Here is a 23600-nt window from a genome sequence, read left to right on the forward strand (position 1 = left end):
TGGCCCCGGGACCCCTACGCTCCGTCCGCTTCTCAGAGTTCCAAGTCTTGCTGCTCCTATGGAGCCCCCACCCCAGGGCAGCTCGCCAAACCCGCGCATGCGCACTAACCGGATTGCCGCGTAGCTCTTCCCCCCCCCTTTTCTTTCCCCGCCCCTTCCCTCCCTCCCTCTTCTCCACGTCCCCTCCCTCTCCCCCTTGGCCCCCCCCCGCTGCACCTCAGGCCGGGGAACAGCGGTTCGAGCTCCCGGCCAGTGCACTGAGGAGGCGGAAACGAGGGGAGCCCCCAGAGCTCCATCAGACCCCTTCCAAAGGCTCCCCCACCCGGTCCACGCCCCCCACCCCACCCCCGCCTCCTCCCAATTGTGCATTTTTGCAGCCGGAGGCGGCTCTCAGATGGGGCTGTGAGCTTGCCCGGGGAGGGGGAGAGAGGAGCGAGGAGAAAAGCAGTGGGTGAAGGGTTTGGATTTGGGGGCACTGGGCGCACCCCCGTCAGCAGGCCCTCTCTAAGGGGCTCCGAACTCTGCCTCTTCACCCACACCCCTGGTGAGCTTGGCCGAAGGAAAGAATAAGAATAGAGGAGGGGGGGAAAGGAGGAAAAAGGGGGACCCCCCAAATGGGGGGGCGAAGGCGAGAAGTAGCAGGACCGGAGGGGAGGGGGCTGCTGCCTACATCAGCCCGCACCATGCTGACCCCGCCGTGGCTGCTGCTGCTGCCCCTGCTCTCAGCTCTGGTCACGGCGGCTATCGACGGTGAGTGAGATTCCGCGGCCCCCGGGACCCCTGGGGACACCCCCTCCCCAGCCCCCGTTCCTGCGTACGGATGGGGAAGGGAGACGCGGGAGGGGGTGCCTTTTGTTATCCCAGTCCAGCTGACACAGCAGCGGCCCCACTGGGGACACCGATGGGGGTCTGATTTGGGGGATGGGGGCCCTAGGCAAATGATGCTTCCAGGACCCCCCAGGCCAGACAAAGGCCATAGGCCTGGATAGGGAGAAGAGGGCTCCCCCTTTCTGATCCTGGGATCGAGAGGCCTTCTCTTTCTATCTCTGGTCGGGGAGGGCCTCCACCTCTCCTTCATACACCCCCCCCCCATTTGAATTGTGAAGGAATTCGGATTTGCGATATACGGCAGCAAAAGGGGGCGGGGGACCTTCTGCAGTGGCCTCTGAAGCTCACCGGGGATCTGGGCCAGGGGCGTCCTGCTGGGCAGAGGGCTAGCAGGCCCAGGAAAGCTGTGGGTGGGGAGAGGGAGGACCACGGGGAAGGCCCCCTGCTTGGGTGTGGAATCTGGGCCCCAGAGCCCAGGCATGGAGGCCTGGGTCCAGGATCCAACGGGCTACCTACCCTCCTGGGTTCTGGATTCAGCACTTCCCCCTCTCAGGGCCTCTGTCAGTAGCCTGGGTAGGGCTGTGTTGGGGGGCGGAGTGGGGGGGCAGGCGATGCTATGTGACTGAATTTTCTTTAATAATTCCTGGGAGCGTTGAGATGGAAAAAAAAAAAAAAGTCAGATGTCATCATTGGGGAAGGGGACTAGAGAATGGCCTGGAGTGCGGGGGGTGGGGGGGGGGGTGTTGCAAGGCTGCTTTCTTCCTGACTTCTGCTTGATCACAGTTTGCACTAGAAGGAGAGTTGGAGATTGGGTGGGGTTTACGGCTATCCCCCACCCTCTAATTCCCTGTCCTTTGGTAAATGTGTTTATTTACTTCTCTGCCTCCCATACACACACACTTTGTATAGTACAGAGAGTTAGGCTTAAGCTAGAACTGTGTTCCTTAGGGAAAAGGGAGTTACCCCTCCCCTTTTTCTGCCAGCTGTTTTTTTCTCTTACTTGTGAGTCACTGGTTCAAGTCTTGCCCAAGCTTTCAGCTGGGACCATGGGGCTGGGCTGGGCCCCTGATTTGAGAAAGGATGGACTCACATCCCTTCCTGGCATCTTAGCCCCCTCATCCAGGGATGAAACTGGGCCCAGTATCTGCCTGTAACTAGAAACAGCCCTTCTTTCCCCCACTCACCCCCTCCTCCATCTTTTAAATTTTGCCAGGTTGGGATTGGGAAAGTTTTTCTCTAAAACCAGATTATCTCTCCCTCTCCTCCCCTCCCCCCAATTTTCATCAGTTCCTGGGGCCAGGAAGCAGCTGTGCAAAGAAAGAAGGGTATATTCAGTGGCCCTCAATTATGCCATCTTGGGGACTGTCTGTCTGCTCCCCCCCACCCCATCTACCTCAATTATGTGCCCAAGAGAAGGGAAGAGGCTGTGCCCTGAATACCCTGCAGACGAGTGCCAGCCCCTACTCAGGACTCCCTCCTTCATGCCTGTTCTTTTCTCTTGTTCACAGCCCTGTGGCACCCCACAGGGACAAACTGAGGTAAAGGGATTTGGGTGCAGGAGTGTCTGGGAATGGGTGGAAAAAACATTTTTTTTTTTTTTTTTTAAGAAAGAGAGACAGACACATCAGAAGTCCTGTTACGGAGGGTGGATGGAGTTGGGCCGAAGCAAGGGAGTCTCTGTGGAAAGCACAAAAAGGTCCCTGGCCCAGCCAGGAAGGGCCCTAGGTAGCTTCACTCCCAGGGCTCTGAATCCAAAACCAGACCTGTTGCCATCAAGTCGATTCCAACTCATAGCAACAGGGCTCTAAAGCGGGTATATTTGTCACACCAAGTTGGCTGGTGGATATTAGAAGAGGGAGACTGGACATGTTCTCCTTACTGTCTCCCTAAAAAAAAAAAAACCCACTGCCATCGAGTCGATTCCAACTCATAGCGACCCTACCCTTCCTTAAAGTCCCTGCCCAGCCCCCCTCTGTATTCCCTGCTCAGACTGAACTCTATCCAAAGTCCTAGGAGAGGACTTCTTCCCAGATACCCACTAATAGCCTCATCTTGGAAATGGAAATATGAAAAATCAGTTCCACCTCACTCTGGGGGATGGGAATCTCAGAATTGCTCAGAACCATACCACAGTCGGAAACCCTGGTGGCGTAATGGTTAAGTGCTATGGCTGCTAACCCAGAGGTCGGCAGTTCGAATCCGCCAGGCGCTCCTTGGAAACTCTATGGGGCAGTTCTACTCTGTCCTGTAGGGTCGCTATGAGTCGGAATCGACTGACAGCAGTGGGTTATACCACAGTCCAACTCTATCCAGGAGTAGCCTAGAGGATCCCCTTATCCATACTCCTGCCCTCATGCCTCAGGCCTACAGAGACTGAACTTTCTCCTTTGCTTTCTACAGAAGAAAACCTCTTGACCCCAGGTTACCTGACCTAGTGTCTAACCTTCCTTCCTCCTTCTGTCACAGGTCTGGCTGCCTTCCCCCCATAGGAGCAGTCCTGGAGGCCTTCCCCACCTTGCTTTGGCCTTATCTTCTGGGTCTGAACCTACCCCCTGGAACCCCTTTCTCTCTGGGGAGCAATGCCACTCCCCACTAGTAGACAAAATTGAGTGCAATTGTTACTGAAGAAGATGAGAAAGAGATGGGGTGGGGAGTGGGAAGAGAGAGTATTGAGGGCCCAGCTGAGCTTAGGCAGCCAGACATAGGGAAGAAGGTCGGCTTCCACCCTCTCTCCCTACCTGTCTCCAAAACCCCCTTGAGCAGGTTTATTACCAGTGATCAGGCAAGGTGTACAGTTGAAGTGAGTTTGGAGGCTAGGGTGTTAGCCTTCTGGCTCCCCGAGAGATGTCCCAAGCCCCTTTTTCCCTTGACCAGACCCAAATCCTTGAACATCCCCCTTCAGCCTCGTTTTCCAAAGCAGGGATGTATAGGTTGTTAATTTTGGGATTGAAGGGATATTTTGATGTTTGAGACTGCTCCACAATTTTTCTTTTCTTCCAGTCCTGCTCTTCCTCCCTCCATTTTCTCCATATTTTTTTGCCCTCAACCACTCCTCCATCACTGTGGCTCCTAAGGATGTCAGCCAGGACCCTGGCTAGAGCCAAATCCCCCATTCTTCAAAGCACCTTCCTTACCTTGGGGAAGCCCTTCCTTCAAGTCTAACTCTCTTCCCTCATGCTGTAGTGTCAGCCTTTGCACTTCAGAGCCCCCAGGCCTAGGGCTTATCCCCCTTCGGTGTTATCTTCTCAAGGTCCTCTCGCACACCCTCAAACTCTCCATCTCTGGATGTGGGGCTCACTACCCTCGGGTGGAGTTGAGTGGGGCTGTGCAGAGATCCTCAACCGGGTATGAGCATTCAGGGAACCTGCTCCCCCATCGTGTTCTGTCCCAGATTTCAGCTGGGTTAGCAGGATCCTGCATTGTTTGGAGAAGGAAGCAGTTGGCTCTGGAGTGCTTCCGGAGCAGTGGCCCCAGGTCCCAGTGTAAGGCCACCCTGAGAAAGATGGAGGGGGCAGTCATCTCTCTGACTTCTGCAGGGAGATGAGAGTCCCTCCTAGGCCGAGGGGCTCCAGCCCTCCTCCCTTCCTCCCTCTCTCCCACCCCTATGGTACCTATTCTGAGTCTCCTCTGGGTCAGGCACTCCTAGGCCAGGGATTTTGCCTCCTCAGCCTGGGGTATATGCTAGGTATATGAGTCTTAGGGGAGTTTTCACTCTCTGGATTCATCCCAGGACAACTGTGTTATCGTCTTGGCAACCTCTGGGCTGAGACCCCTTCCTGGCTTTTTTGCCTCTCTCTGTCTGCCTGTCATTGGCTATGTTGTCTCTGCCTTTCAGAACCTCTCTGTCGCACCCTCTTGGCTCATCTCTCTTATTGCTCATCCTACGTGCCCAGACTCCCTTGGTCTCTGTTGCTTGCCTTATTCATCTCCGCCTGTCTCTAGCTACCTCCATTCAGGCCTCCTGGTATCCCAAAAGCTACCAAGGAACTGGGGTCTTATCTGGACTTTCTCGCTTGCTCCCTACCTCCTACCTCTCCATTTTGGCGTTATATTTCCTCTCCCAGGCCAAGCTCAGAGCATCAAGTTCAGCAGTGAAAGCTTCCTCTCTACTTTCCTCCCAAGTTCCTTTCCCCCCACCCCCAGCCCCCATACTGATTCTGGATATGGGTTTAGGAGGGAATGTTTCTGGAAGAAGGGAATTTGATACCCTTTGTGGGCTAAGTTAAATGGGGGAGGGAGGTTTTTTCAGAAAGAAGGAAGGAGGTTAGACTTCTAGAGGAACTTCCTTATGACCAGGAGCCTGAGAACTAGATGGAGAAAGATGTGGGGAATGAGTCAAGAGCTTAGAGCTTTTACCTCTGGCAAGCATAGGCTGTGTGTGTGTGTGTGTGCGCGCGCACGCGCGCATGTGTATGTGAGGGGGTTGGCACTTATAAATGTCTGGTGAGATATATGCTGACTTCTGGAAGCATTTGGAGGGTCTGGATTTTATTTGTGGGGAAAGAAAAAGATGGTGGGAAGGTCACGGGTCAGGCTAATGTCCTGCTGAGTCAATATTGACTCAGGATAGAAGGGGGGACCTTTCTCCACCCCCCGGCGGTCCAAGCCACCCTGTCTATCCCTGTGTCCAGGCCGCAAAGCAGAGGCCCAGACTCAGGAATGACAAAAATGTGTCTGAGCCTCACTGAGCTGCGGGAAGGAGCCACAGGGTAACACCCAAAATACATAAAATAAAGCAAAAAGCTCCAGGTTTGGGTCCGGGAAGCCCTTGCTGCCCCACTCCCATGTGTTTGAAAGTTCAGATTCCTGCAGGCTCTGTCCCCCACCCTCTGGTGACCCCCTGACTCCTCTGTCCCCTTAGATACATCATGTGGTTCCTCTTAGAAAACATCCCCTCACATACACAGCCTATCTCTCCCTCTGCCGGGTCTACTCTTGAAAAAGGTCTTGAGGGTCTCTATCACACTTTTCCAAGTCTCAGAGTCTCCTTGTCCTTCAGGAAGTACCATCGGAGGTCTTGCCTCTCTTCCTCTCCTTCACTATCAACTGGGAGTATTGACTGATGGGTCACCTTCCTCCGAAGAAGACTTCAACAGCATGTACTTTCCTGTTGCCCTCTCTTCTCTATCCAGGCCTTCTCCAGCCTCCTTTCCTTCCCCCAAGGCCCCAGAATGGGACAGAGGATGACAGCCAAGTCTCAAGCAGGGCAGTGGGTTCTGTGTTGTGTCTGGATGCACACCCAACCTACACCTCCTGTACTGGCTCCAGCTTGGTGGCCCTGGGGGCCATGGCTGGGCTGGGCGCCGGCGTTTTTGGGGGGGCGGGGCAGGAGTGTTAGCCAGAGTTAGCATGGCGGTCACATTCATCTCCAGGCAAAGCTGAGAACAGACGGCCCCTGTGTCCTGGTATTCTCCCTGCAACCTTGCTCACTCTCCTCCTTCTCTACTCCTCTCCTCCTTCCTCTGCCTCCTATCTCATCCTTCTTCTGCCTGTTTTTGTCCCCCTCTGTCTTCTTCATGCCCTCCCCTCTCTGAGGAGCACTGGAGGCCACTACCACCCTTACCATCCCTTCCCCCCCTTCTCCAGTGACAGAATCTGGTTCCATCATCATAGCCACTGAGGAAACCACTGCTCAGTTACTAATCTCTCTGTGCCTCAGTTTCCGCATCTGCAACATAGGGATTGTAATGGTTCCCACCTCACAGGGGTGTAAGGATCTGAAATAGTTAATATATGCAAAGTGCTTATGATCGGTGTAGTGGCAGCTTTAAAAAGCCCCAGCGCTCATGAGGGATGGGAGACAGGGGAGGTCGTTAGGTGCTCCCGAACTTAGGGCTGTGTTGTTCCCTCATCTAAACTGCAGGGCGCAAAGGTTAGGTTTTTCTGGATGCTGGTTCAGAAGCGGAAGGTTCAGCTGAGGGGAGTGGGGTTGGTGGCTGGCTCTTAACAGATTATAATTTTCCGACCCCACCCCCACAGCAGCTCCCTCCCAGCTCAGAGCTTGGCTTCCCTTGGCTGTGTAGACTGCCCCAAAGTAGGTTATTTGTTTCTTTCCTCCCCTCTCCCCCTGAAGGAAATCAAAGACAGGCCTAAGTCTTCTAACTCGAGATTCCAGGGGCTTTCTCCACCATCCCTGACAGGAAGGAAGTTCTTTCACATATCTCTCCCAGATCCTTGTGCTGCCTGGGCCTTGGGAGATGTGCCCCCCTCCCCAGCCCCTCTGCCCTGGACCTGAGGTGATGCCACTGTGGGTCGGGGAGAGGGGGCGGCGCTGAGCACTCCTCTTCCTTTTACTTCCCCACCCCCAACTCCCTTCTCTCTCCCAAAAGAGCACATCTGGTTTGTGAATCTTGCTCATTCCAGCTTTCGGAGTTTGCCAGCTGCTGTTTCCTCTGTCGAGTTCAGGCCAAAAATGGGGGTGGGGGACAGCTGGGGGCCTAAGTGAGGGCCAAAGAAGGGGGAACTGTGGCTGGGATGTGGAATGGAGGGGAGGTTAGACTGACCAACCAGTGACCTCAGGCCCTGGCTGTGAGTTCTGCCCTTTCTTGGGGGGGGGGGGGGGAGGCAGGGATGGACTAAGTCCCAAGTGGGAGAGGGAAGAAGTGCGGTGGGAAGAAGTACGACACCTAGGGGTGGCGTGGAGGCCCATGTCTAGGCTCCAAACATCCCATCTGCCTCAGTCCCATTCCAGGCCCCCCCCCCCCGCCCACCCCTCAGCCGGCCTGGCTGGCCAGGGGAATAGGACAGTTCTCCGGCATGCTAACTAGGCTGGCGGGTTGTTTCCCGGGAAGACCTCACAGCTGGCCCAGTGGGGCAATGAACTCAGCATTATCCACCTCCTCAAGGGGCCTTTATTCCCGGCTCAGGGTGGGGGGTAGAAAAGGAGAACTCCGGGGGGCGGGGGGGGCCTGGCCAGGCCATCCTTGATGTGTTTCCTGAACTTGGCTCGTCCTGGCCAGGGGCCTGAGTGCTGGCCCCTCTGCCAGAGATGGAGGTTAGGGAGGGAGGACGTCTCTGTGTGGCCCCCCACAGACTCTGCCCCTCCCTGCTCAGAGCTCCAACACACTTTACTTATACCACTGCCCTGGCCCTGGGCTCACTCTGCCTTGCATTCAAGACGATATGTACAGCTGCCTTCCCAGGGGACCCTGAGCTCCTGAGGAGCTGAGGGGGCTCTCGCTCCTCCTTGGCACCCCCAGTGCCTAGTGCAGTGCCTGGCACAGAGCTAGCTTTCAGTGCATGCCAACTGAATAGAAACTGTGTTGACACAGGCTGAGGAAAAGGCCATGAAGGGCTAGGAGGTAGGGAACTCAGCCCTAGGTGACAGTGAAGTGGGGGGACATCTCCCGAGTATCTCTCAGTGGGATGGGGCACTGGTTAGGAGCTTGGAGTCAATGAACTGTGTTTGAGTTCTGGTTTTGTCACATGCCAGCTGTATGGTCCTGGGCAAGTCACTCACCCTGTCTAGACTGTTTCCTCATCTGTGAAATAAGGGTATTAGTAAGTAGTACCTATTTTGTCCTTTCGTGGAGAGGATTAAATAAGATGACACATGGAAAGAACTGATGTACCACAGTGCCTGGCACATACTAAGTCCACAGTAAGACTTAGCTGTTTCCATTCCCAATTCTTCCTTGGAGAATGGGGCAGGAGCAGGGGGAGGTGGTAGGGAAGATACAGTAACTTCCCAGGAGTTACTTTGCTCTCCACTTCTATCATCCCAAGCCATCCTTATGAGCCCTGTGCCTCCGAGAACATCTGCTGAAAGTCCTCCCTGACATGTAACCAGCAACGGAGACTGTCTCTTCAGAAAGGAGAGGTGGAAGCAGGGCTCTGTGCCCTGCCCAGCCCCACCCCAACCTTGCCCTCCTGTACCTCTTCTGATACCATCCCCAAGCCACCGCTGTGCCAAGAGTACCTCCTCACACACAGGGCCTGCTGGGGGCCTGCTGGTTTTGGGGGTAGAGATGAGTGGGGTGATGGTTCAAGGGACCAGGAGCATCCCAGGGGACAGAGGTGCAGAGAAGTTGAAAAGACCAGCTCTGGGCTTCTAGTGTGAGGAAGAGAAAGATACAGAGAAAACATGTCAGAGGCCTACATGCCTCTCCCTTCACCATCACTGTAAATCAGCAAAGTGGGGGGGGGGTGCCAATGTGACCAAGAGAAGCAAGAGCTTTGACCGTGAGGCCTGGGGGAAAGGCATCTGGACAGGCAGCCTGGGGCCTTGGGCAGGGGGCAGTAAAATGTGGTCCCTGGAGCCTCCCCTTCCCCCTACCATGGGTACAGTGTTCAGGAGCCACCCACAACCACCCACCATTCCTCTCCAGGCACATAGACTCTGGCCCAGACTGATGCTGGGGAAGGAAGGGAGCCCTCGGGAGCTTTAGAGCCATGGAGTTGGCCTTCATCCTTCATTCTCCAAAACCGTTTTCTTTCTTGTCCCTAGTCCCCAAGACCTGCAGCCCCAAGCAGTTTGCCTGCAGAGACCAGATCACCTGTATCTCAAAGGGCTGGCGGTGTGACGGTGAGAAGGACTGCCCAGATGGCTCAGATGAGGCCCCTGAGATATGTAAGTACTGTCCTAGATCCCTTCCCCCAAACTTGGACTTATTAAACCTTTTCCTTTTGGCCTTGGGCAGCTGTTTGGGTTGAGGATGGTTAGCCTGGTATGGACCTTGCTCTGTGCTTGTGTTTGTCCATGACATGGCTAAAACTGTCCTCTCCTCCCTCTTCAAACTGCCCGTCAAGGTGCCTGGTGTGCTCGGAAGTCGCACATCCCCCCACCCCCACCCCAGCTACCCCTTTGGCATCCACTCCCAAGCCTGCCAGAGACTGCCTTCTGGGTGGACAACTTTATTGGCAGGAGATGGCCCGGCCTCCCTTCTATCTGGCTCTCCCCTCTTCTTCTCTGACTGACCCTTGATGAGTGCCCCTGGGTCTTGCCAGATCTCCTTCCCACCCTCAGATTCCCAGGCCAAAGGCCACAGGCTCTGGCTCAGCCTCTGTACCCAAAGCCCCGCCCCTGCGCATAGAGTTCACCACCCCCGCCTTCCCCTGTCCCCAGTAAGTGGTGTAATCAGAGGCAGCTGTTTAAACTGGGAGAATGGTCCCGCCCAACCTTACCCTGCCAATGGGGGGTGGAGGACTTGCTGGCGGGTCCCCAGAGTCCTGGGGTCTCCACCTTCAGCTCAGCGTGGCTAATCTGGGCCTGGGTCTGGGCGAGCCCTGAATGCATAGGTCTGTCTCTGTTCTCTCTCCTGGGCTTTATCCTGTTCCAGGCCCATCCCCTGCCCTCGCCCCCCACACCCACCCATAGTTATCAGGGTAATTTTAGGGCCGGAAGGGAAGCCACCAGTTCTCTCAGTCTCACCCCCACACCCTGCCCTGGAGGGACAGGGGTCAGAGGTATTCTGTGAGTGCAGCTGTGTGACGGAGGTTCGATCTGGATGGAGCCTCTTCTTGTTGAAACCACCTTCACCCCCTCATTTCTGACCCCGATGCTTGGTGTTAGGGTAAGAAAGCCATGCAGAGGGGCCATATGTGGCTCTTTTTGTTCATTCTTCCGTTGCTTTGTGCAACCCCCACCTTATACACATCCCCACACTGTTCACATTCATACACACTACTGGGCCCCTCACATTCATGCATAGGCGCCCACCTGGGCACTGATGCTCCCACAGCCACGCACAGGCACACAGACACTGGCACACAGACATTCTCACAGAAACACAGTCAGCGTTCTCAAGCACGGGTGCAGAAACACAACTTGCCCTGGACACGCATGTGGGCATAGGAACTGTCACAAACCGAGACTCGCTCACAAAAAGACACGGAAATTCCCATCCTGAGGCCAGAAGCACCAGCGCACGTAGAGACAATTGTCCACTCTATCACACGGACACACACCATCCAGGTATGGAGGCTGCCATCGGGCAGTGGTCTGTTCCCAGCTTACAGGCTCTGCTGGCATCCTGGCCCATGTGTGCTCCTTAGGATTCCCTGAGGAGTGCCACCCGGCCCCCCTCAATCTACCCTCTGCGACAAAGGAAGTACCACAGATATCACCAATTTACCACGATCTGCGACCCTTCCCGAATCCTTCAGGGCAGGCTGCTCTGGGGCTGGAAATCTAGAACAGCACTGCCCAGTAGAAATATAATGTGAGGCACATGTGTAATTCAAAGATATCCTAGTAGCTACATTTAAAAAGACATTGAGTTTATGTTAATGATGGTGGAATGATTTGGAAAAGGATAGCATGAATGGTGGCACAACTTGAATGTAATCAGTGTTACTGAATTGTACCTGTAGAAACTAGTGAGATCGCCTACATTTTGGTATGTATATTTTTACCACAATGAAAGAGATAAAAAGAAAGAGGTCAAATACATTTTAATAATATATTTTATTTAACCCAATTATACAAAATTATAATTTCAATATATAATCAATATAAAAATTATTAATGAGATCTTTTGCATTCTTTATGTTTTTGTACTAAGCCTTCAAAATCTGATATGTATTTTATACTTACAGTTTGAACTAGCCACACTTCAAGTGCTCGATAGCCAAAAATACTGGTGTCTGAGTACTGGACAGTCCAGTTCTGGGAGATTGGGAAGGAGGTGTTCCTCATCGTTTGAGTTTCTCTGCCATGGCCATAGAATATTGAGGCATTGGGGCCCACAGGTGTGGGGCAATTGGGGAGTGGACTCTTTAGTGCCTAGTGTTCCCCTCCACCTAGATGTTCCCCTAGTGTTCCCCTCCACCTAGATGTGTGGTTACTTGTGGGAATGATATAGAAAAGCTCTAGGTGGAAGGGTCTAACCAGCACCAAGGCCTCCTGAGAGGCAGAAATGCCTATGTCTGAAATCTCAGCCTCAGTTTTCCCCCCTCCCCGCAGTGAACAGATGGCCACTATAACCAGCTTGGTCATGCTAACCATTCCATCTGTCCCAGGTCCACAGAGCAAGGTCCAGCGATGTCAGCCCAACGAGCACAATTGCCTGGGCACTGAGCTCTGTGTTTCCATGTCCCGCCTATGCAACGGGGTCCAGGACTGCATGGATGGCTCAGACGAGGGGTCTCACTGCCGAGGTAAGGGCTCTTGGACCCTTTCCTGTCCCAGCCCAGCCTTGCAAAGTGGAAGATACACGGAGTTCTCAGCAGGCACCTGTTGGGTTTGGAGGTCTACCATCCAAGGACTGTCCTCTCCTCTTCTATTGGCATGAGGTCTTGTTCTGCTCTCCTGCACAGATTTGCCACCAAGCAGTAGTCAAATTTGGTGGGCCCCTTGGGCTTGGAGCATGGTCAGACAGGCCTGTGGTCCTCAGCGACAGGCCCTGGCCTGGCCCTCCCACACGCTGGCTGTGCGCTCAGACAAGGCACAACCCTCTCCAGGCCACAGTTTTCTCATCTGTAAGGTGAGAGCTTTACACTACACCAGTGTCTTCATACTTTTATTTAAGTAAGTGAGGCCCTTTCTTCAGATGCTTTCTTATGAGACAGCTGGTTATGAACCCAAAGAAGAGCAGAGCTGCTGAGCTTAAAGCTGGGGACCTGGAGCCTTGTTCACCTGGCCTCCCCAGGAACTACAGACCTTCAAGGCACCCTACCAGTTGTTTTGGCCCCCACCTCACCTACAGCCTGGCTATGTTTTCTGAGGCAGTTGATGGGAAAGTCACTCAGGCTGAGGAAGGAACTTTAGGACGATAAGTCAGACTTCCTCCTCACCTGCGGCTCCTGTCACCAGCTCTGCAGTCATTGTCCAGGAGGTTTCCGTGGTCCAGGGAGAGTCAGGGTCACTGTGGGAGCAATGGTGTGAGGGGGCGGAGTTTCCAGTTAGCAGGGAGAAGGCCCTCAGACCTGCCTGTCATGGAAGAGTGACTTCTCCCTTCTGCTGCCCTCGAGGCCTTAGCCTGGACCTGGGGTTATGGCTCATGTCCAGAGCAGGGGACCAGCCTTGTGGGGCTCTGAGCAAGCCCCCGGGGTGGGGCAGCCTTCCCAACTGTGGGGCCGGCTTCCCGAGCCTGTGCGCATGTCAGAAAACATCTGCCTGTGGGAGGAGACACATCTGGATCCTGTTCACTCTGAGCAGGGGGTGTGAAGCAAAGGAGCCTATGGAAGATTTTTCTCCTTTCCCTTGATTTATTTTGCGTGTTTGTGTCCGGAGCTCCTGGGATGGGATGCAGAATGGGGGTCAGGAGGCTGACTTCAGTTACCACACCCCATCTTATCGGATGGGACATGTTAAAGGTTGCTTCCTTCTGGATATCTTTTCAGCTTCAAAGACCACAAAGAACCTTGAAAACCTAGAGTTTGAACTTCCTTCTCTGATATTACAGAAAGCGGGGCCTTCTCATTCCCCCAATCCATGTCCAGCAAAGACACACTTTTCTGGGTTTTCAGCATAAACAGTATTTTCCCCTGTATGGGGGACAGCTAGACGGGCAGCACATTTGGGCTGTCGGGTGGAGGTGAGGAGGAGAAAGAATAACCAGGGCCTGGCCCCCCACCCCAGCTCCTCCTGGCAGACTCAGTGCCTCTAAACGTCTTAGCATCTCAGGCAGCTCTCTCTCTTAGGTGGGGGCAGGGGCAAGCAGGGGTGTGAGGCAGCTGGACAAAGGGGTCTTTGTGACCAGGCCGCCTGGCCCCATGCAAGGTCCATTAATTGGGTCGCTGATCTGGGGGGGGCAGCTGCTCTCCCACCTCTCCCCCTTCGCTGTCTCATTCCCTTCTGTCTCTCCTGTGGAAGTGGGTCAGTGGCAGGAGAAAGATTAGAGAAGGCTCTGGAGGGAAACTGTTCTGCTCCTCTTTTCTGTCCTCTCTCTGAGGCCCTGAGGTTCTAGGGATGGCCGGGAAGGGTACTTCCAGACAAGAGCTGGGGTCCTACAGGGAAAGACTAGGATATACCCACTCTTCACCCTTAGCCCTGAAGCAGACCTTGTAATCCCTGGGCAGTGCAATGGATAAGACTCACTGTCCCCCTGCCTGTTGACCCCAACAAAGTACCAGAGCAGCTCCCCATGGAGACAAAGGAGTCCAGAGCAGCCAGAGCAAGAGATGTGGGTTCTAAGCCCTCTCTGCCATAATTGGCTATGTGATCTTGGACCTGTCTTACACCCTCTCTGGGCCTCAGTTTAGTTTCTTTGCTTGTAAAATGCAGTAGATGCTTCCTAAGCCCCCTTCCATCTCTGACATTGCAGCCCTTGGAAGTGGTTTCTGAGGGTTTGATGGAAGCTGGGGTAGGGTGCAGGCTGGGCGTGGCTGCCAGGTCCAGGGGCCTGAGTATGCATCTCCTGCCCCCACACAGAGCTCCAAGGCAACTGCTCTCGGCTGGGTTGCCAGCACCACTGTGTCCCCACGCTCGCTGGGCCCACCTGCTACTGCAACAGCAGCTTCCAGCTGCAGGCAGACGGCAAGACCTGCAAAGGTACGTGAGTGCACGTGCTGTGAGTGCGTGTGCTTGTTGCGGGGTGGAGGGGGCCTGGCTGGGGTAGGAGAAAAGGTGACAGAAGGTGCAAGAGACAGGAGTGGGGACTACAACCCCTGGACGTGCCTGTGAGCCCTGGTCATGTGCTTCCACCAGGCTTTTAAAAATTCATCTTAAAATTATAGGTCATATGTGAATTCTCTTGTAAAAAAATTAAAATATTACAGCTAAAACCAAAGTCCTCTTTGACAAATCCTCTTCAATTCTGGTCCCTTTCCCACATCTCTGGGCATCCGCTCTGTCATCAGTTGTCTCTCTCTTTCCAGGCCTTTTTCTGCGTATTTGTGTACCTGTGCTCGTAGAAAATCTCACTGGGTGTGTTGTTGATGTGCCTGTGTCCTTTTTTACATAAATGGTATCATACTGTATGTCTTTTAAAATGTTTTTCAGCCATCACTATGTTCTAGAGGTCTTTCCATGCTAATATGTAGAGCTCTTTTTTTTTTTTTCTACCTCATTCTTTTAAAAAACCACTGTGACGTACGACTATTCCCACAGTTTACTTTGCCATCCCCCTATTGATGAGTAATATGTTCCCAATGTCTGTCTTTTACAAACAATGCACATTTTCTGGTTTAAATTTGCCTCCCTCAGGTCTTTGACCAAATGCCACTTTTTCAGTGAGGCCGTCCTTGACTACTCTGAAGTCACACCCCTACCACCCACATTCCCTGTCCCCTTTCTTGGCTTGATTTTTTTCCATAGCACCAGCCATTTGCCATTGCACTAGCACCTCTAGCATATGATTTAACTTTTTGTTTCATTTATTATTGTGATAATGGTTATTTATTATCAGAATATAATTCTCATGAGGGCAGAAATTTGGGTCTTTGTTTACCCCTGAGTCTAGAACAGTACCTGGCACATAGTAGATACTCAAGAAATCTTTACTGAATGAATAAATGGATGTGCACACATGCGGATGTTTCTCTAGGGCAGGTACCAAAATGGACATGCTCAGTCATAAGGTTTGCACATCTCAAATGTTAACAGATTCTGCCAAATTGTCCTCCAAAGTAGCCGTAAGAACGGGCACCCCCACTGATGATGTTGGAGGGCACTCACTTCCCTGCCCATGTTGTACTGGAAATGACCACAGTCTCACCCTTTTTCCGGCAGACTTTGACGAGTGCTCAGTGTACGGCACCTGCAGCCAGCTCTGCACCAACACGGATGGCTCCTTCACGTGCGGCTGCGTCGAAGGATACCTGCTGCAGCCAGACAACCGTTCCTGCAAAGCCAAGAATGGTGGGTGGGATGACCTGTGGCCACAGGCTCAGTGCCTTCAGTGCTACTCCTTGATGGGTGGGGGCCTGGGAGGTCCTCAGGCCCCTGACCGCATTGACCCTTCTCCCCCCATCCCCAGAGCCAGTAGACCGGCCCCCTGTCCTACTGATTGCCAACTCCCAGAACATCCTAGCGACATACCTGAGTGGGGCCCAGGTGTCGACCATTACACCCACCAGCACACGGCAGACCACAGCCATGGACTTCAGCTATGCCAATGAGACCGTGTGCTGGGTGCATGTTGGGGACAGTGCCGCCCAGACGCAGCTCAAGTGTGCCCGCATGCCTGGCTTGAAGGGCTTCGTGGATGAGCACACCATCAACATCTCCCTCAGCCTGCACCGTGAGTAGCCTGCTCCTAGCTCAGAGAGCAGAGGAGATGGGCAAATTGAATGCTGTCTGGGGCCGAGGCTGGGGCTTTACAGGATGGCTCCTGAACGCGGTAGAATGTTGGACAGGATGACCCCTGTCAGGGGTGGAGGTGGGAATTTAGTCAGGACAACCCCTGTGTGGGAGGCAGGGGGCTATTCATGGTGATGCCTGCTTGGGGCAGGGTCCCAGTCACAGCTATGTTTCCTCTCTCTCTCTCTGAGCAAGCCTCTGCAGAGCTCCTGCCTTTCTGGCTGAGGAGGGATTCAGAGGAGAAGCCAGGGCTGAGGGAGCAAAGCACAGTCAGTCTCCAGAGACCAGGGACTGTGTCCCATTCATGGAGGCAGAGAGACCAGCAATGATAGACCTCAGAGAGGCTGTCCTGTGCAGCGGGAGCTGGGACAAGGAAAAGAAGGGGCCCGGAGCCCTGGGGAGCCCCGCTTAGCTGTGGTTGAGAACGGAGGAGCCGGGGCGGCTCCTTGTTCATCATTGCCCTCAGGGTCATCCCCAGAGTGGACTCCCCCGCTGCAGGGTGCGTGCGGGGCTTTGTGGCAGTAAGACTAGGGGAGGAGCAGTGAGGGCCAGGGCCACGTGAGCACTTTAAGAGAGCCTGATGTTCCCATTCAGGCTCCTTCCCTGGGCTGTCTTGAGGGTGGAAGAAGGGGTGTCATGGGATGGGGCGGGAGCACCGCCTGGAGCAGTCCCGCTCATCCTAGATGCTGTCACACAAATAAACAAAAACCCCAACAGCTTGAAAATCAACATCTGGCATCATCACATTTCCACCAAATACACCACAGGGCTGCTGAGGAAAAGAATCTGTGGCCTGTGGTTGATTGGACCCCCAGGGAGGGTAACTCGATCTGTGACCTTGAGCAAAGCAGAAGTCCCGGTCTCGGTTTCCTTGGAGCCCCGGTGGTTCAGTAGTTAAAGTGCTCTGCTACTAACCAAAAGTTTGGTAGTTCGAACTCACCAAGTGCTCTGTGGGAGAAAGATGTGGCAGTCTGCTTCCATAAAGATTATGGCCTTGAAAATCCTATGGGGCAGTTCTACTCTGTCCTATAAGGTCACTGTGGAGTCGGAACCAACTCGACAGCAGTGGGTTTGGTTTGGTTTTTTGGCTTTGGTTTCCTAATCTGCATAATGGGTTTGAGCCTGCCTGTCCGGATCAGATAAATTGAAGTGGAAGCCTGTGGTAAAGGACAGCACACACAGTAGAGGTTAGCATTGTGAGGTTGGGGAGGATCTTGGGCATCTCTAGGAGATCTTTAAGGGCCTTCTTTCAGCCCCATGTGCGGATCCCCACCAAAGACAAAGATCCCAGCAGGGGGTGGGGATTAGTAGGAGGGGAGAGGGGATGGTGGAGAGCAGGGGATCCTCTGAAAGCCCCCACTCTCTGGGACCTGATCATGTGGTCCACACCTCAGCCTCTGGCTCCTCTGGCATCCCAGATGATGGTGTACTTGGGCAGCTGGTGTCCAAGGCTTGCCTGGGGTGCTGGGCTGGGGGCTGCCAAGCTTGGTTGGATGCGCTCTTGCGGGGGTGGGCACCTCAGAGAACCTCATGGTAGATACAGTAGGATTGGGGCAAGACCCCAGGAGATAGCCTCTGCTTCCTGTCCACTATGCCACCCAGTAGGCCTGTCTGGATAAACAGCTCTGGCAGTTCTCTCCCCGGTCCTGCCTCAGGGCCAGACAGTGGGCTCGTGAGTAGGCAGCTGGGGGTGCCCTGGTGGAAACCCTCTCAGCTTTTCTACTTGGGCCCCTCTCCTGCCTTCTTCCCCTGGAGGAGGAAATAACCTCAGGCAGGCACCCTCCCTTGGCAAACAGAGCCTGCCTCCCAGTCAGGAGATGCACTGGGCCCCCCTGGGGCAGAGTCCAGGAGGTTCTGGGGAAACGCTAGTGGCTGGATGAGTGGGTACCCTTGCTGGGTCTCTGCCCCTCCCTCCCCACTCTGCTCCCACCCACGCCCCATGCTGCCTGAATGTCTGGCTGTTACCCTGAAGATAGTTGTTTCATTCTCATCCCACAAACTAATTATGGGCCCTGAGCAGAGGGTGTCGGAAGTGTCTCTCCCCGGCATACCCCTCCAGCCTAGTTCATCCCCCTTCCCAGGAGAGGCTGGATGGCCTGCCCTGGAGTGCAGGTGGCTGGTCCCAGGTCCCAGGCACTCACCTGCGCAGTGGGCTGCTGGCCTATAATTAGCTCCCCAGGGAGGAAGGGGAAGAAGAGGAAGAAGAGAGGCTGCTGCTTTCTGCTGCTTTCTCTCTGCCACTGGGGCAGCTCTCCCTGCAATCATTCTATTCTGAGCTGTGACTGTGACCCCCATTGGACCCCTAAAGGGGTGGTCACAGGGGAGAGGGATCTGACAACAGAGAAGTGCTGGAGCCGGGCAGCTGGCCTGCTGGTGTGGGAGAAGGAGAGCCTGCCCCACAGAAAACTGGAAACAGAAATAGAATAGAAAGAAGGAAGGAGGCTAGGAAGTGAGCCTGCTTCACATGGGTCCCAGGGCATGTGTGTGCCAGAGCTGTTCTGAGTCCTGTGCACCCTCAGAAGTCCACCAAGGCACTGTGGTGGTCGGTGGAGTTCCAGGGGAAGGCTCTTTGGAGCCAGGCTCAGGCTCGAAGGTGCAGCTTATTCCTGTCTCGATCCCAGCTCCTTCCCTTCCCTCTGTGTCTACTCAAGAGCAGAGGGAGACCCACAGACCTTACATTTTCTGGAGGTGCACATATGTGTGCACTTTTTTCATCCACCAAGGCCTCAGGCTACAGACCCAACCCCCCGGCCTCAGTGTCTTTCATCAGCCTAGATTTCCGGTGGTCTTGAGGACTCAGTACCTATCTCTTCCCCTCCCTCCTCTGCTGCTACCCCAGAGGGTGCCAAGGTCCATGAGTACTTCGCATTCCATGACTGCAGAATGAAGCAGCTAGGAACTAGAAGACCCCTTAGAGAGCACAATTCCCTTGGTTTTCAATACCGTGTTTCCCAAGGTGGGTCCACCTTGATTTTAGATTGTGCATGGACAAGCATCGGAATGTTGTTGTTGTTAGTTGCCATGGAGTCGATTCCAACGCCTGGTGACCCCATGTATGCAGAGTAGAAGTAACTGCTCCATTGGATTTTTAAGGCTGTGACCTTTCAGGAGCAGGTCAACAGGTCTGTCTCCAGAGGCACCTCTGTGTGGGTTTGAACCGCCAACCTTTTGACTGATGGTTGTGTGCCACGCACACCCACATACACCCATTGCCGTTGAGTCAATTCTGCCTGATAGCAACCCTATGGGACAGAGTAGAACTTCCCCATGTAGCTTCCAAGGCATAATCTTTAGGAAGCAGACTGCTGTATCTTTCTCTGTGCTGGGTTTAAACTGCTGACCTTTCAGTTAGCAGCTGAGCACTTAACCAATGTACCACTGGGGACTCCTTTTTATTATAATAGTTATGTTTTATTTACTATTCATTAGGAAACTTCTGTAACTAGAGTATCAAGCCTGTGATTTCATAGATTACTTAGGATGCAGCAAAATTAGAAAAGTGAGTTGATTTCAAGAAATAGTAAGTAATAGTGCAAGCTGTACATAAACATGGCAAGCATTTGGAAGGTGGTACACAAAAGACTGAAGCTCTAGAAACTGGGGTCAATAGGGTGATAGAGCCAGGATCTGGTCTTCCTGCCCGGCCCCTGCCTCCACTTTTCTGACCACCTCTTTAAGGAACCTCAGGCCCATCCAGCCTCCTGCAGGGCTGCTCCAGACATGCAGGTGGTCACACCTGCTGACCTCACACGCTCTCAGCCCTGCACTTCCTAGGCTGGGTGCCTCTGACCTGTTCTCCCTTCAGCTTTGCCACTCCTCTGGGCCAGAGGATGTTTCCATTGTAGAGAGAAGGAATGAGGGCAGACTATTGGCTGGGGCCCTGGAAGGTACGGGTGTCCTGAGGTTCTAGGGCTGCTAATAGAGACCTTGAAGGAAACAAAGTTTGCCAAAGCCACTTAGCAGTTTTGGACTGTATGTGAGGGGATGCTCTGGAGGGGCCCTCCGTGGTCCCGGGGCTTCCCTCCCCACACCGTGCGGCGTGGGGAAGAAGAGGGGGAGCAGGGAGGCCCAGAAAAAGGCCCCCTAGATTGCAGGCAACAAGGTTGCGAAATGGGTCCCCTAGTCCAGCTGGCTGACTTCACTTTTCCCTCAGTCTATCTTTGTTTTTGTGTTTTTAAAATCACAGCAGGAAGTGGGGTAGTGATTCGGCTAGGGCAAAGCAGAGACGGGGGCAAACAGCAGCCCCTCTGGGTCTGTGATGAACTGGCTCCCCCAGCTGGAAGGGAAGCTATCTTCCCACTGACCTGGGTACCCCAGGCCCTCCAGACTTTACACAGGGACACTGACTACCCACTTTTTGGCCTTTCTGACCCACAGGGTGTCAGAATACTTGAGGGGGGTGTTTAGCCACCCCAGTTTTTGGTCTTGGACCCCTACATCCTAGCCCTTTTGCTTCCATTCCCATTCTGAGTTTCCTAATCATTTAATAGCCCCTTCTCACTCCTCTCCAGGCCAGGGCCAGCCCTGTGTCTCCTGGCACAGATCCATCCCTGTCCTGTCCTCCCCCGCTGTCTCCTTGAAGTTGCCTTTCCACCCAGCCTGCTCCCAACATCCCCCTCCCTGTTGTCAAGCCAAAGGAAGTAACTTAAGCAAGAGAAATGTGTTTTAGAGCCCAGAGTGGATTTCTCAATAGTGGGAAGACCCTGAGACCGGTTGGGCTGTAGAACCAAGGCGTCTCATCCCTGGGGACCCAGGACTCTTGGGGCCTGGGCCAGGCAGGGGAAGGGAGCAGGGCATAAACCTCAGGCTGGAAGTGCCAGCAGGGCCAGGAAGGGCGCCAAGAGGAGAGTGGTAACACGATGTGGCTGAGCCCCGGGCTTGCTGTTGGAACAAGGAAGAGCTGAAGTTAGGACCCTTTGGACCCAGAGGAGCGGAAGGACAGTCATTCAGGAAAGCTGCTGCCAAGCTTGCCTGTCAGAGTCCCCCACGCTCTGGTCACCGCCCCCTCACATCGATCGCCCCACCCCCCTCACACCCAGCCCGCTGAGCAAGGTCCCTGAAGGGCTCTGACAACATCGTGGATCACCAGCTGGATCGTCCTCTCCCCACCTCGGGGCGTTCCAGGTCTCAGCAAGGCCAGTGAAGGAGGATCCCGGCAGTAGAAGGGAAGGGAAAAAATGATGTCCCAACTCTAGGACAACAGAGTGAGGGCTCAGTATTTAACAAATATTTGTTGAACAAATCAATACATGTGTGTCAGGCGCTGGTACAGAGATGAAAGACAGCACCCTGCCCTCACAGTATTTGTACCAGGTGAACAGGCTGTGATAAAATAAATGACCGGGGTTATGGAAGCCCGTGATAGGGAAATCTTCTTTCTGGGGGCTTGAGCTTTGTCTTGAAGGATAGTAGGTGTTAGCCTCAAACTGCCCACCTTGAGGGTCCACCTTTATTTAGTTAGGAAGGCTCTGGCCAGAGACCCAGAAGGCAGCTCGGTGGAGAAGATGGTGAAGGATGGGGCTAGGGTGAGGGAGGATGGTGATGGGAACAGTGCCCCCATTTGTGAAGTGTTTATTATGTGCAGGCTCTGTGCTAAGTGCTGTGAATGTACTATCCCATTTTATAGATGAGGAAACTGAGGCTGAAACAGAAGTTGAGTCACTTGCCCATAGACCCACAGTTGGAATGTGACAGAACCAGGTTCAAACCTAGGCTGTTTGTATCTGGAGCCGGGCTGGGCTCTGGGCAGAGCAGAGGGATAGGAGGGAGCTGAGAGGTTCTGGGAATGAGGGCCAGATCAACTGTGTTCACAGCAGATATGGTTAAAGTGGAAATAGATTTCTCCTTCCCTATCCAAAGACCTCATGCCCTCTCCTACAATCTATGGGCATGTGGTTGTGTTGGGAGATTCTCAAGGCATAGAGGCACCCTGCCTTCCCCAGAGTTTCTTTATTTTAGGGAGAGTGATTAGAATCCTAGAGTTGAATCCAGAGTCTTCTTGGAGGTGGGGTGGGGGCCAACATTTAGGGAAATGCCTACCGAAGAAAGTAAACAATGGAGACGTTGAGAAAAACTGGAGTTCTGGAGAGCGCTATGTATTGGGTAGTGGTGTGGGGAGGCTCCGTAGTTACAAACACACCCCAGGTCTATTCTGGGGCCTGGAACTGAAAGTCTTTTGAGTCATCACAGGCAGGCTGTGGTCTCCACTCTGACTCCCTTGTCTTTCTCCTGACTTCCTAACCCTCCCTTCTCGGTGTTGCATCCCCAACTCCTCAGCCCTCAGGCCACCTCCAAATTCCCCTCACAACACAGCATCCCTCTCCTTTGGCTTCTTTGGGATTGCTCTTCCTCAGGCTTGGGGGCCTTTTTGGTCAGAGCCCTTTTGAAGGGCACTCTGGGGTGGGTCAGCCCTGAGAAGGCTGGGCCATGAGGTAACAGTGTCCCTCTGGGTTTGTGGAGCCAGAATGCTCAGGTCGTCTGGGTTGTAGCCTGGAATTCCACCTCTACCCCGCCACCCCGTGTTACATGACAGAGAGGACAGGCCCAGACACCATCTGTAGGGGAGCACTGGAGGGAAGATACTCCTCCTACTTGAGCCCATCTCTCTACGCTGGCCTTGGAGTGGTGGCCAAGTGTATGTGTGCACGTGAGTGTGCATGCATGTGTGTGAGTGTGTGTGGTGGGGGCAGCAGAGAATCTGAACTTTAGGAAAGGGATGAAAATAATGTGGTGGAGGGAGGTTGGATAACAAAGGATTTTGCTTGCAACTAATAGTCTCCAGCTGCAAAAATACCAAAGGGGAGGCCAGGCTGGAATGGAGACTCTGATTCTTGCCAACTCCTCACCGGCCTGCTGAGCAGGCCCCTTCCTGGCCTTTGGGAAGGAGAGGGGGAGGTCGCTTGGGCTCCCCCGCCTTCCAACCCAAGGTAAATATCTGAGAGCAGGGACGCTCCGCTGCCTCCTTCCCAAAATTGGAGACACCAGACCAGGAGGAAGGCCCTAAGGCTGGCCACATCCTGAGTCTGGGGGATGTCAGTGGAGCTGCACTGGGGTGGGGGTAGCTGATCTCTGCAGGTTTCTTCTTCCTCTTCGCTTGCCAAGGGAAGGGTGGTTGGGGAGCAGGGCAGGGTGTTGCCAGTCCTGAGCTGGGCAGTGACTCAGGGAAGCCTCAGGAAGTAGGAGAGAAAGATGTAGCTGTGCCAGCTGGTGCTGGGAAAACAGCTTCAGATGATGAGGCTCATAGACCTGCCAGCAGCTCCAGACCCACATCGTGCCCACCAAGGAAAGGGCATACAGCCCTGTTTGCCTTCCAGCCACCCTGCTGGCTGCCTTGGGCTGCAGGCAGGTCCCCCACTTTGGGACTTGGTTTCCTTGGGAGGCAGCCCAGCGGCACTCATTTTAACCTGTTTTCTCTATGCTAACAGTGTGTGGGGGGCAGAGAATTTGATTGCCTTTCCCCTGAACTTGGCCCTCCTCCTGCATGGCTGGGATCCACCCTCCCCAGGCCACTCTGCCCCTCTCAGGCCTTGTTGGGATGTGGCAGTATTGGGGGCCCAGGAGTGAGAGTGGTTGGGTTTGGGGCTGCCCCAGC

At 54.0% G+C, this 23600-nt stretch overlaps 1 protein-coding gene across 1 annotated transcript in view; it reads left to right on the plus strand.

Annotated features, from left to right (window-relative positions):
• Window positions 1-216: 216 nt before the first annotated feature.
• Window positions 217-23600, plus strand: part of LRP1 (LDL receptor related protein 1) — an 83964-nt gene continuing 60580 nt past the window's right edge. The window contains exons 1-6 of the mRNA XM_049883636.1: window positions 217-750; window positions 9275-9397; window positions 11788-11925; window positions 14141-14260; window positions 15440-15568; window positions 15687-15950. Coding sequence (XP_049739593.1) covers window positions 615-750; window positions 9275-9397; window positions 11788-11925; window positions 14141-14260; window positions 15440-15568; window positions 15687-15950 — 910 coding nt within the window. The 5' untranslated portion in view covers window positions 217-614. The remainder of the gene's footprint in view (window positions 751-9274; window positions 9398-11787; window positions 11926-14140; window positions 14261-15439; window positions 15569-15686; window positions 15951-23600) is intronic.

This window comes from Elephas maximus, chromosome 4 (genome assembly GCF_024166365.1).
Source record: "Elephas maximus indicus isolate mEleMax1 chromosome 4, mEleMax1 primary haplotype, whole genome shotgun sequence".
NCBI lineage: Eukaryota > Metazoa > Chordata > Mammalia > Proboscidea > Elephantidae > Elephas > Elephas maximus.